Source organism: Pristiophorus japonicus, chromosome 19 (assembly GCF_044704955.1).
Source record: "Pristiophorus japonicus isolate sPriJap1 chromosome 19, sPriJap1.hap1, whole genome shotgun sequence".
NCBI classification, from domain to species: domain Eukaryota; kingdom Metazoa; phylum Chordata; class Chondrichthyes; family Pristiophoridae; genus Pristiophorus; species Pristiophorus japonicus.
The window spans coordinates 74,057,719-74,071,170 of NC_091995.1; the positions used below are offsets into that span (position 1 = coordinate 74,057,719).

The 13,452-nt window shown below is 46.6% G+C and overlaps 1 protein-coding gene across 7 annotated transcripts in view; it reads left to right on the forward strand.

Moving 5' to 3' along the window:
- The window catches only part of triobpb (TRIO and F-actin binding protein b), a 162,250-nt gene that overhangs the window by 88,066 nt on the left and 60,732 nt on the right, over positions 1-13,452 (forward strand). For all 7 annotated transcript variants that reach the window (XM_070861613.1, XM_070861614.1, XM_070861612.1 and 4 more), the window contains exon 8: positions 9,654-9,791. In XM_070861613.1, coding sequence (XP_070717714.1) covers positions 9,654-9,791 — 138 coding nt within the window. The remainder of the gene's footprint in view (positions 1-9,653; positions 9,792-13,452) is intronic.

Sequence of the window (13,452 nt, forward strand, 5' to 3'; positions counted from 1 at the left end):
GGCTCGGTGGCAAATTTTGTTTTGGAAGCGTCTTGGGTCGTTTTACTACGTTCGAGGCGCTATATAAACGCACGTTGCCATTACTGGTGGCTGTCACTTCGATTTACTTGTAACATTTTTTGTGAATTTTTTGGTTGCGTTTGTTGGAGTTAGTGCTGGGGAACTCTTTGCATTTCAGGTGCCCAGTGTCTGATTCGAGCTTGATTGAACATAGACAAACGCTCCCTTACTTGCCCCCTTGCAAAGTGCCGCTCTCGGGAGAGCACGAACTACTGAGTGAGCGAGACACTTTTCCATTTCCCATACATGTCCTCCGGTGGTTTATGGCAGTGAGGTTACCAGAGCAATTCCAAATTAGAGACACTTTTGTTCCTTGGGCCCCAGCCTACTGGGAACTGATCTGTCACTGCCCAAAAGGAAAGACCTGTACTTATATAGCACCTATCATGACCTCAGGACATCCCAAAGCACTTTTCAGCTAATGAAGTACTTTATGAAGTGCATCTCTGAACTGCTGAGAGAGTTTATACATCTGTGCTGCTCAATGTAGGAAACACAGCAGCCAATTTGCGAGGTCCCACAAACAGCAATGTTATGAGGACGCGATAATCTGTTTTTAGGTGTTGGTTAAGGGACAAATATTGACCAGGACACAGCCCCTGCTCTTCAAAATAGTGCCATAGGATCTTTTACATCCACCCTAGAGGCAGGTAAGGTGTCGGTTTAACGTCTCATCCGAAAGACAGCACCTCTGACAGTGCAGCGCTCCCTCAGCACTGCACTGGGAGTGTCGGCTTGGATTAGGTGCTCAGTGTCTGGAGTGGGACTTGAACCCACAACCTCTGAAACAAGTGCAAGCCATTGAGCCGCAGCTGACACATACACGTGTCACTGTAAGTGAAGTACTACAGGTCAGTCACAAGTGGGAGAAGTGTGTGACGATGCACTCAAAGCACCAAACAAGGAATGTATTGGCACAACAGTAAAGCCTATTTGGTTTTCTTTTAATATATTGCGACCAATGTATTAACGTCAACTGCAGCCTTTTGTAGGGAGCCCACATATGACCCAGCTTCCGGCACTTTGATGTCGCTGTTTTAGCTGAGGAGACTGACACTCTGAGCTTTCCATCGCCCCGCTCCCCAGACTCATTTACTGCCCAGACTCTGCAAGTCTCCTGTGTCAGTGCGTCTCTGAACTGCCGAGAGAGTTTATACATCTGTGCTGCTCAATGTAATGTCTGTAAGCTTGTAATGTTTGTAGCGCCACACTACCGATGTGGACGTATTGTGTACTGCAATTGCACAGTTAATAATAAACAGAACCAGGCAGATTTCCGGAGACTTCTGAGAGAGCTGCCTGCCATGTTAGTAGCTGTGTGTGCTGTGCTCTGTGAATATATCACACTTGGCGGCGAGATGGGATTTTTCCGGATGATTTAAAGCTTAAATTTTGTTGGGGAAGGATTCAGCCAGCCAACAGAGAGACTTTGGAAGTTTCTGTCTTTGGAAAAAGCTACAAAATCCAAGGTAAAATACAGCACACAGTGTGAACAGCTAGAGATTAAAATGACAGGTGTAATCGAACATTTGAGGGAATATAGACACGACCGGGAACGTTTTAAAGCCTATGTGGATCGACTAGAAATGTATTTCACTGCAAATAACATAATCAAAATTCCAGAACCGGGCTATGTTGGAACATAAGAAAGCGATCTTCTTATCGGAGGTGGCTCCGACCTTATGCGAAACCTTTGTAAATCTGCTTGTGCCTGACGAGCGAAAGGACACGACGCTTACAGATTTTAACGAAGCTGGAGCAGCACTATAACCCCAAACCGTCAGAAATTGCTGAAAGCTATCGTTTTGGGATTCGGAATCAAAAGGCTGATGAAGGTATCAGTGATTACATCATAGCATTAAAAAAGCTATCGATGCACTGTAATTTTGGAAACTTTCAAAACCGAGCATTACGGGATCGTTTTGTTTGTGGGGTGAAAAATGATGCGATCAGAAGGAAGTTATTGACGACGGATGACTTGACTTTTGAGATTGCTTGTCAGACAGAGAGGTCGATGAGCATGGCCGAACAATATTCCCAAGAATTAAATAATGATTACGGTCAACAGTCAACAGAGGTAAATCACCTGCAGGTTCAAAGTAAAAGATGGTGGGGGCCCAAACTCTCAGAAACTGGAAATTCTAACAGAGCGTCGAAGTTGTGCTATAGGTGCCTGGGACAACACATTGCTCAAAGTTGTCCATACGTGAAGGCAGAGTGTTTCTTCTGCAGGAAGACTGGGCATCTTGCGAAGGCATGCCGACTGAAGGGTAAACCAGCTTCCAAAGTTATGAGTCCAGCGTTCAAGTTACTACCAAATTTGGCTACAGTATTACATCCACTGAATGAACTTTTGAAAAAACAGGTCCATTGGAAGTGGTCAAAAGAATGCGATACAGCATTCAAGGAGTGTAAAAGCAAATTGGTAGAGAGCACCATGTTAGTTCACTATGACGTATCTAAGGAGATTAAGCTAGCATGTGATGCCTCTCCGTTATGGAGTTGGGGCAGTAATCTCTCATGTATCAAGTAGTGGGGAGGAGAGACCAATTGCTTTTGCTTCACGCACTCTCAGTGCCTGTGAGAGTAATTATGCGCAAATTGAAAGGGAAGCTTTGGCATTAATTTTTGGGGTCAAGAAGTTTCACAAATACTTGTATGGTCGTAAGTTTACCATCATTACGGGACCATAAGCTCCTAACAGCAATCCTCCAACCAAAGTCCCCAGTTCCAACATTAGCTGCAGCCCGAATGCAGAGATGGGCTTTGATTTTGTCAGCATATACATATGATATTGAATACAGACGATCAGCTGATCACAGTAATGCTGATGCAATGTCTAGATTGCCTTTCCCATCACAAGTTACACCCGATAGGGAAGAAGTGTTTTATTTTTCATACATTGATGAACTGCCAGTCACAGCTGAAGAGATTGGTAGAGCAACCAAACGTGACCCAGTGATGTCAAAGGTGTATGAGTATATTGCAAATGGATGGTCAAACCCAGGTAACAGACAAAGATACACATCCATTCTTCATTCGTAGGAATGAATTATCAGTCGATAAAGGTTGTATCATGTGGGGTGCAAGAGTGGTTATACCAAATAAATTCAGGTCCAAATTATTAGGAGACTCCATGACCAGCACCTGGGAATGTGCTTGACCAAGAGTTTTGCACGCAGTTATTTATGGTGGCCAGGTCTTGATAAAGAGATAGCGTACATCGTGAGTCAGTGTATAACATGTCAATCAGTAAGCAAGCAACCATCACCAGTACCATTCCAGCCATGGAAATGGCCTCCCAGGGTGTGGCAAAGGCTACATAATGATTTTGCTGAGTTAGAAGGACAACAATTGTTCATTGTGATTGATAGTTCAATGTGGAAAATAATAAGAGGTGGAGAGACGTGAGTCCGTGGTCGGCGAGAGGCCTACAAAAGACCGCGAGAGGCGTCGGGAGGTGCGTGGAGAGACGTGAGTCTGGGGTCGGCGAGAGTTGCGTGGAGAGACGTGAGTCTGGGGTCAGCGAGAGGTGCGTGGAGAGACGTGAGTCTGGGGTCAGCGAGAGGTGCGTGGAGAGACGTGAGTCTGGGGTCAGCGAGAGGTGCGTGGAGAGACGTGAGTCTGGGGTCAGCGAGAGGTGCGTGGAGAGACGTGAGTCTGGGGTCAGCGAGAGGCCGGTGCAGCTACAGGGAGAGGGCAAAAAAGAAGTAGAAAGAAACAGAAAGGCGACGTCACAGCCAAGGGGGTAAGTGATTCGCTGTTGATTGGTAAGTAGTTTTTCTTTTTGCTCTTCTATAACAATGAGTAAACTTTAGCATTGTTGTTGCCAATTTAAGTTAATCTAAGGGTTATGTCATGACATGAGAGCTCGGCCACGTGATATGCTCCTCCTGTACCATGTGGGAACTCGGGGACACTTCCGGTGTCCCTGACGACTACGTGTGCGGGAAGTGTATTCGCCTCCAGCTCCTGACAGACCGCGTTGCGGAGTTGGAGCTGAGGATGGATTTACTCTGGAGCATCCACGATGCTGAGAATGACGTGAGTAGCACGTGTAGCGAGTTGGTCTTACCGCAGGGAAAGGGTCCACAGCCAGCTAGGGAATGGAAGACCAGCAGGAAGAGCAGTGCAAGGAAGGTCGTGCAGGGGTCCCCTGCGGTCATCCCCCTGCAAAACAGATACGCCGCTTTGGGTACTGTTGAGGAGGATGACTCATCAGGGGAGGGCAGCAGCAGCCAAGTTCATGGCACCGTGGCTGGCTCTGCTGCACAGAAGGGTGGGAAAAAGAGTGGGAGAGCGATAGTGATAGGGGACTCTATTGTAAGGGGAATAGATAGGAGTTTCTGCGGCCGCAACCGAGACTCCAGGATGGTATGTTGCCTCCCTGGTGCAAGGGTCAAGGATGTCTCGGAGCGGCTGCAGAGCATTCTGGAGAGGGAGGGTGAACAGCCAGTTGTCGTGGTACATGTAGGTACCAACGATATAGGTAAGAAGCGGGAAGAGGTCCTACAAGCTGAATTTAGGGAGCTAGGAGTTAAATTAAAAAGTAGGACCTCAAAGGTAGTAATCTCTGGATTGCTACCAGTGCCACGTGCTAATCAGAGTAGAGGGAGCAGGATAGTTAGAATAAATACGTGGCTTGAGCAGTGGTGCAAGAGGGAGGGATTCAAATTCCTGGGACATTGGAACCAGTTCTGGGGGAAGTGGGACCGGTACAAAAGGAACGGTCTGCACTTGGGCAGGACTGGAACTGATGTCCTAGGGGTAACATTTGCTAATGCAGTTCAGGAGTGTTTAAACTAATATGACAGGGGGATGGGAACCTATGCAGCGAGATAGGGCGAAGTAATATGGAGTCAGAAACAGATGGTAGAAAGGTAAAAAGCAATAGTGGAAGGCCGAGTAAACAAAGGCAAGAAACAAAAAGGGCCCCACTACATCATAATTCTAAAAGGACAAAGGGTGTTAAAAAAACAAGCCTGAAGGCTTTGTGTCTTAATGCAAAGAGTATCCGTAATAAGGTGGATGAATTAACTGTGCAAATAGATGTTAACGGATATGATGTGATTGGGATTACGGAGACGTGGCTCCAGGATGATCAGGGCTGGGAACTCAACATCCATGGGTATTCAACATTCAGGAAGGATAGAATAAAAGGAAAAGGAGGTGGGGTAGCATTGCTGGTTAAAGAGGAGTTTAAGCAATAGTTAGGAAGGACATTAGCTTGGATGATGTGGAATCTATATGGGTAGAGCTGCAGAACACCAAAAGGCAAAAAACGTTAGTGGGAGTTGTGTACAGACCTCCAAACAGTAGTAGTGATGTTGGGGAGGGCATCAAACAGGAAATTAGGGGTGCATGCAATAAAGGTGCAGCAGTTATCATGGGTGACTTTAATATGCATATAGATTGGGCTAACTAAACTGGAAGCAATACGGTGGAGGTGGATTTCCTGGAGTGCATAAGGGATGGTTTTCTAGACCAATATGTTGAGGAACCAACTAGGGGGGAGGCCATCTTAGACTGGGTGTTGTGTAATGAGAGAGGATTAATTAGCAATCTCGTTGTGCGAGGCTCCTTGGGGAAGAGTGACCATAATATGGTGGAATTCTACATTAGGATGGAGAATGAAACAGTAAATTCAGAGACCATGGTCCAGAACTTAAAGAAGGGTAACTTTGAAGGTATGTGGCGTGAATTGGCTGGGATAGATTGGCGAATGATACTTAAGGGGTTGATTGTGGATGGGCAATGGCAGACATTTAGAGACCGCATGGATGAACTACAACAATTGTACATCCCTGTCTGGCGTAAAAATAAAAAAGGGAAGGTGGCTCAACCATGGCTATCAAGGGAAATTAGGGATAGTATTAAAGCCAAGGAAGTGGCATACAAATTGGCCAGAAATAGCAGTAAACCTGGGGACTGGGAGAAATTTAGAACTCAGCAGAGGAGGACAAAGGGTTTGATTAGGGCAGGGAAAATAGAGTACGAGAGGAAGCTTGCAGGGAACATTAAGACGGACTACAAAAGTTTCTATAGATATGTTAAGAGAAAAAGATTAGTAAAGACAAACGTAGGTCCCCTGCAGTCAGAATCAGGGGAACAAAGAAATGGCAGACCAGTTGAACAAGTACTTTGGTTCGGTATTCACTAAGGAGGACACAAACAACATTCCGGATATAAAAGGGGTCAGAGGGTCTAGTAAGAAGGAGAAACTGAGGGAAATCTTTATTAGTCGGGAAATTGTGTTGGGGAAATTGATGGGATTGAAGGCCGATAAATCCACAGGGCCTGATGGACTGCATCCCAGAGTACTTAAGGAGGTGGCCTTGGAAATAGCGGATGCATTGACAGTCATTTTCCAACATTCCATTGACTCTGGATCAGTTCCTATGGAGTGGAGGGTAGCCAATGTAACCCCACTTTTTAAAAAAGGAGGAAGAGAGAAAACTGGGAATTATAGACCGGTCAGCCTGACATCAGTAGTGGGTAAAATGATGGAATCAATTATTAAGGATGTCATAGCAGCACATTTGGAAAGAGGTGACATGATAGGTCCAAGTCAGCATGGATTTGTGAAAGGGAAATCATGCTTGACAAATCTTCTGGAACTTTTTGAGGATGTTTCCAGTAGAGTGGACAAGGGAGAACCAGTTGATGTGGTATATTTGGACTTTCAGAAGGCTTTCGACAAGGTCCCACACAAGAGATTAATGTGCAAAGTTAAAGCACATGGGATTGGGGGTAGTGTGCTGACATGGATTGAGAACTGGTTGGCAGACAGGAAGCAAAGAGTAGGAGTAAATGGGTACTTTTCAGAATGGCAGGCAGTGACTAGTGGGGTACCGCAAGGTTCTGTGCTGGGGCCCCAGCTGTTTACATTGTACATTAATGATTTAGACGAGGGGATTAAATGTAGTATCTCCAAATTTGCGGATGACACTAAGTTGGGTGGCAGTGTGAGCTGCGAGGAGGATGCTATGAGGCTGCAGAGTGACTTGGATAGGTTAGATGAGTGGGCAAATGCATGGCAGATGAAGTATAATGAGGATAAATGTGAGGTTATCCATTTTGGTGGTAAAACCAGAGAGACAGACTATTATCTGAATGGTGACAGATTAGGAAAAGGGGAGGTGAAACGAGACCTGGGTGTCATGGTACATCAGTCATTGAAGGTTGGCATGCAGGTACAGCAGGCAGTTAAGAAAGCAAATGGCATGTTGGCCTTCATAGCGAGGGGATTTGAGTACAGGGGCAGGGAGGTGTTGATACAGTTGTACATGGCCTTGGTGAGGCCTCAACTGGAGTATTGTGTACAGTTTTGGTCTCCTAACTTGAGGAAGGACATTCTTGCAATTGAGGGAGTGCAGCGAAGGTTCACCAGACTGATTCCCGGGATGGCGGGACTGACATATCAAAGACTGGATCAACTGGGCTTGTATTCACTGGAGTTCAGAAGAATGAGAGGGGATCTCATAGAAACATTTAAAATTCTGATGGGTTTAGACAGGTTAGATGCAGGAAGAATGTTCCCGATGTTGGGGAAGTCCAGAACCAGGGGACACAGTCTAAGGATAAGGGGTAAGCCATTTAGGACCGAGATGAGGGGAAACTTCTTCACCCAGAGAGTGGTGAACCTGTGGAATTCTCTCCCACAGAAAGTTGTTGAGGCCAATTCACTAAATATATTCAAAAAGGAGTTAGATGAGGTCCTTACTACTAGGGGGATCAAGGGGTATGGTGAGAAAGCAGGAATGGGGTACTGAAGTTGCATGTTCAGCCATGAACTCATTGAATGGCGGTGCAGGCTCGAAGGGCCGAATGGCCTACTCCTGCATTATTTTCTATGTTTCTATGTTAACAAGTAAAACATTGGACATTTTACCAAAATTATTTTCTTCATTTGGCCTCCCTGAATAAATTGTTTCAGATAATGGAGCACAATTTCGTTCAGAAGAATTTGCACAATTCTCAACCAAAAATGGTGTGAAACATACCAAGGTTCCACCATACCATCCTGCTTCGAATGGTGCAGCAGAGCGCACTGTACAAATTGTAAAACGTGCCCTCATAAAACAAATGTTAGATCTAAATCCAAGGAAACAACAGTTGTCATTGGATCATAAATTGGCTAATTTTTTTGATTACATATAGAAATACTCCTCATACACCTACTGGTAGAACACCAGCAGAGTTGTTTCTCAAACACAGCCATGAACCAGATTCTCGTTGTTAAAGCCAAATTTGGCACAGTCCGTAGAAGAGACACAATTAAGACAGAAAGAGAATCATGATAAAGGTAGAGTAAAAGAGAGAAGCGTGAAATTAAACCAGAAGGTGAGAGTGAAGAACCATCACCATAAATGGTTAAAGTGGTTACCAGGAAGAGTGGTGAAGATATGTGGTCCTCACACATATTTGGTAAAGATGTTTGATAATGGACAGGTTAGGTTTGTTCATATTGATCATATTTTACCTACAGACATGGAAGGAGTTGAAGGTGGGAATGATTCAATTATTTCTGACTCATAAGATAGTTTTGATACACCAGTAGCAAATCCTAAATCTAATGTACTGGAAACAAATCCAGGAGAGAATCAGAATGAAAGTCTGAGTCCGAGTCAGGAAAACAAAGAGCCTGAAGTTAGAGTGAGTTCAAATGAAAATCAAGGAAATTCCGTGGAGGAAAACGTTCCTCAGGATGAGCCTCGAATGAGTGTGAAATCGACACCATGTTTGGAAAGTTCTGTTCGAGAGCGAAGGTATCCTCTTCAAACAGAAAACAAGTGGTAAAGTTAAATTTGTAAATATGGAAAAAAATAAGTTTATATCCTGTGTTATGTATAAACATGAAAGTTATGTTTGATGTTTGTTATAATAACTTCTTCATTAAGGAGGGAGAAGTGTAATGTCTGTAAACTTGTAATGTTTGTAACTCCACACATGGATGTAGATGTATTGTGTACTGCAATTGCACAGTTAGTAATAAACAGAACCAGGCAGATTTCCGGAGGCTTCTGAGAGAGCTGCCTGCCATGTTAGGAAGCTGTGTGTGCTATGCTCTGTGAATATATCACACTCAATTATGGTCACCTCCTTCCTGCAGCTTTAGGAATAGCAGAATTCTGAGGGGACTTGACAGGGTAGATGCAGAGAGGATGTTTCCCCTCATCGGGGAATCTAGAACTAGGGGGCATAGTTTCAGTATAATAATGGAGTATAAAAGTAGGGAAGTTCTGCTCCAATTGTACAGGGCATTGGTGAGACCACACCTGCAGTACTGCCTACAGTTTTTCTCCTTATTTAAGGAAGGATATACTTGCATTGGAGGCAGTTCAGTGAAGGTTCACCAGGTTGATTCCGAACAGGAAGTTGTCATATGAAAAAAGATTGAGCAGGTTGGGCCTATACACCTTAGTTCCATATCCTTCGATACCTCACAAAAATGCACTGATCTCGGTTTTGAAATGTGATTCCCAGCGCTCCCTTCATCCTGCTGGGAATCCTGGATAACTGCTGGAAATCTGTGCGACTGGAAAACATTTACAAGCCGTTGTTCAAAAGTTTCCCTCTTGCTCAAATTTCAGCTCGCCTCCCTAAATCTACAGCTGGACCAGGCCAGGAGAGAGCTGGAATCTTTCCGGCAGCAGAGCAGCCAGCACCAAGGACAGGCACGGTCCTCCGAGGAGTTACGGGCGCCGATTCCGAAAGGCTTCATCTCTCAGGTAGGGAGCTCGCGCGACATAAGTCATGGCCTTCCCTGCCCCAACAGCACCGCGCCAACAGGCTCTCGCTGTGGGCACTCTCACCCTGAGCCCCTGGGCACTGATGGGTTCTCGCTGTGAGCACACCCACCCTGAGCCCCTGGGCACTGACGGGTTCTCGCTCTGGGCACACCCACCCTGAGTCCCTGGGCACTGACGGGTTCTCGCTCTGGGCACTCTCACCCTGAGCCCCTGGGCACTGACGGGTTCTCGCTCTGGGCACACCCACCCTGAGTCCCTGGGCACTGACGGGTTCTCGCTCTGGGCACTGACGGGTTCTCGCTCTGGGCACACCCACCCTGAGTCCCTGGGCACTGACGGGTTCTCGCTCTGGGCACACCCACCCTGAGCCCCCTGGGCACTGATGGGTTCTCGCTGTGGGCTCACCCACGCTGAGCTTCCTGGGCACTGATGTGTTCTCCCTGTGGGCACCCCCACCCTGAGTCCCCTGGGCACTGATGGGTTCTCGCTCTGGGCACTCCCACTCTGAGCCCAGCGCCAACAGGCTCTCACTGTGGGCACTCCACCCTGAGCTCCCTGGGCACTGACTGGTTCTCACTGTGGGCAGTCCCACCCTGAGCCCGGTGCTGACGGGTTCTCGCTGTGGGCACTCTCACCCTGAGCTCCCTGGGCACTGACGGGTTCTCACTGTGGGCAGTCCCACCCTGAGCTCCCTGGGCACTGACGGGTTCTCGCTGTGGGCACTCCCACCCTGAGCCCCCAGGCCACTGTTGGTCAATGTTCTTCTCCCCAACGAGCAGGCGGCAGCGGATGAAATTTAACGCAGAGACGTGGGAAGTGAATCATTGTGGTCAGAAGAACGAGGAACGGCAATATAAACTAAATGGTATCATTTTAAAGGGGGTGCAGGAACAGAGAGACATGGGGGGTGTACCTGCACAAATCTTGGAACGCGGCAGGGCAAGTTGAGAAGACTACTTTAAAAAAAAAAAGCATACGGGATCCTGGGCTTTATGAATAGCGGCAAAAGCAAGGACATTGTGCTAAACTTTTATAATCACTGGTTGGGCCCCAGCTGGAGTATTGTACCCAATTCTGGGCATGGCACTTTAGGAATGATATCCAGGCCTTGGAGAGGCTGTAGGGGGTATTTACTTGAATGGTACCAGGGAGGAGGGACTTCAGTGATGTGGAGAGACTGGAGAAGCTGGGGTTGTTCTCCTTCTTAGAGCAGAGAAGGTTAAGGGGAGATTTAATAGAGGTGTTCAAAATCATGAAGGGTTTTGATTGAGTAAATAAGGAGAGGCCAGAGGGATAACCAGTGGACACAGTGGATAAAGTAATTAGCAAAAGAACCAGAGGTGATATCAGGAAAAAATACATTACGCAGCGAGTTGTTATGATCGGGAACGCGCTGCCTGAAAGGGCGGTGGAAGCAGATTCAATAATAACTTTATTGGATACATACTTGAAAAGGAAACATTTTCAGGGCAATGGGGAAAGAGCAGGGGGGAGTGGGACTAATTGGATAGCTCTTTCAGAGAGCCGGCACAGGCTCGATGTGGCTAATGAACGCCCTCCATGATCATCACTCCCTGATTCTATCCCCACACACCATGCCATCTCACAGTGGGGTACATTTCCACAAGCTGGCCTCCAGTATCCCACCCCAGTGACCGTTCTTCCAGTGTGACAATAGGCTAGTCAGCCAATCCTGATGCTGCTATCGCTTCATGTCCTCACCAATAGGGCCGTTGGGAATCGGTCATGGGAACAGGAAAACATAGAAAATGGGAGCAGTAGTAGGCCATTCGGCCCTTCGAGTCTGCACCGCCATTCAATATGATCACGGATGATCCTCTATCTCAACACCATATTCCCGCTTTTTCCGCATACCCCTTAATGCCTTTGGTTTCTAGAAATCTATCTAGCTCCCTCTTAAATTTATTCAGTGACTTGGCCTCCACAGCCTTCTGTGGTAGAGAATTCCACAGGTTCACCACCCTCTGAGTGAAAAAATTTCTCCTCATCTCCGTCCTAAATTTCCTACCCCATATCCTGAGACTGTGACCCCTTCTTCTAGATTTCCCAGCCCGGGAAAACATCCTTCCCCCCCCATCCAGTCTATCCAACCCAGTCAGAATTTTATACGTTTCAATGAGATCCCCTCTCATTCTTCTAAACTCCAGTGAATACAGGCCCAGTCGACCCAATCTCTCCTCAGACAGTCCTGCCATCCCAGGAATCAGTCTGGTGAACCTTCGCTGCACTCCCTCTGTGGCAAGTATATCCTTTCTTAGGTAAGGAGACCAAAACTGCACACAATACTCCAGGTGTGGTCTCACCAAGGCCCTGTATAACTGTATTAAGACATCCTTGCTCCTGTACTCAAATCCTCTTGCAATGAAGGCCAATATACCATTTGCCTTCCGAACTGCTTGCTGCACCTGCATGTTTGCTTTCAATGACTAGTGTACATCGACACCCAGGTCCCTCTGTACATCGACACCCAGGTCCCTCTGTACATCGACACCCAGGTCCCTCTGTACATCGACACCCAGGTCCCTCTGTACATCGACACCCAGGTCCCTCTGTACATCGACACCCAGGTCCCTCTGTACATCGACACCCAGGTCCCTCTGTACATCGACACCCAGGTCCCTCTGTACATCGACACTTCCCAAACCATCACCATTCAAATAATACTTTGCCCTTATGTTTTTCCTACCAAAGTGGATAACTTCACATTTATCCATGTTATACTGCACCTGCCATGTGTCTGCCCACTCACTCAACCTATCTAAGTCGCCTTGCAGCATCTTTGCATCCTCTTCACAACTCACAATCCCACCTAGTTTTGTGTTGTCAGCAAAATTGGAAATATTACATTTTGGTTTCCTCATCCAAATCATTTATTTATATAATATATATATATATATATATTTATATATATATATATAGAATGAGGATGACTTGCTTACACGAGTTCACAGGTCTTTCGATGAAGGACCTGATATTCCAGTTGAGGGGGTGGAAGATGCCTGTGCGTGGATTTTTTTTAACGTGGGGTGACCGTTGCACACCAGCCATCACACGGGCTTGACAGAGCTAGGCCTTTATCCAGTGGCAAGGGTTAACCAAGACGACTGGAGACCACCTCTGCGCACACAAATCGCTGAGGCCCCGTACCCTCATCTGCCGCACCTCCGCCACAAACACTCACCGCTCCTCTGCCCCGACATTCTCACTCCTCTGTACCTGGGCTCTGCCGATGTTCCTGGCGACCAGGGTTTTGATGATGTCACCCATCTCAAAATCCTTGGAGCAGTTCGCGCTGGAGGTTGAAGTGGTATGCTGCTCCAGCTCTTGTATAGCCCGACCTGCGGAGCTGATCTCTCGCAAGTCGGGAGGTGTCCCTGTGGTACCCCACTAGTCACTGCCTGCCACCCCGATAAAGACCTGTTTATTCCTACTCTGTTTCCTGTCAGTTAACCAATTTTCAATCCATGCCAATACATTACCCCCAATCCTATGTGCTTTAATTTTGCACATTAGCTTCTTAGGTGGGACTTTATCAAAGGCCTTCTGAAAATCCAAATACACTACATCCACTAATTCTCTCTTATCTATTCTATCAGTTACATCCTCAAAAAAAACTCCA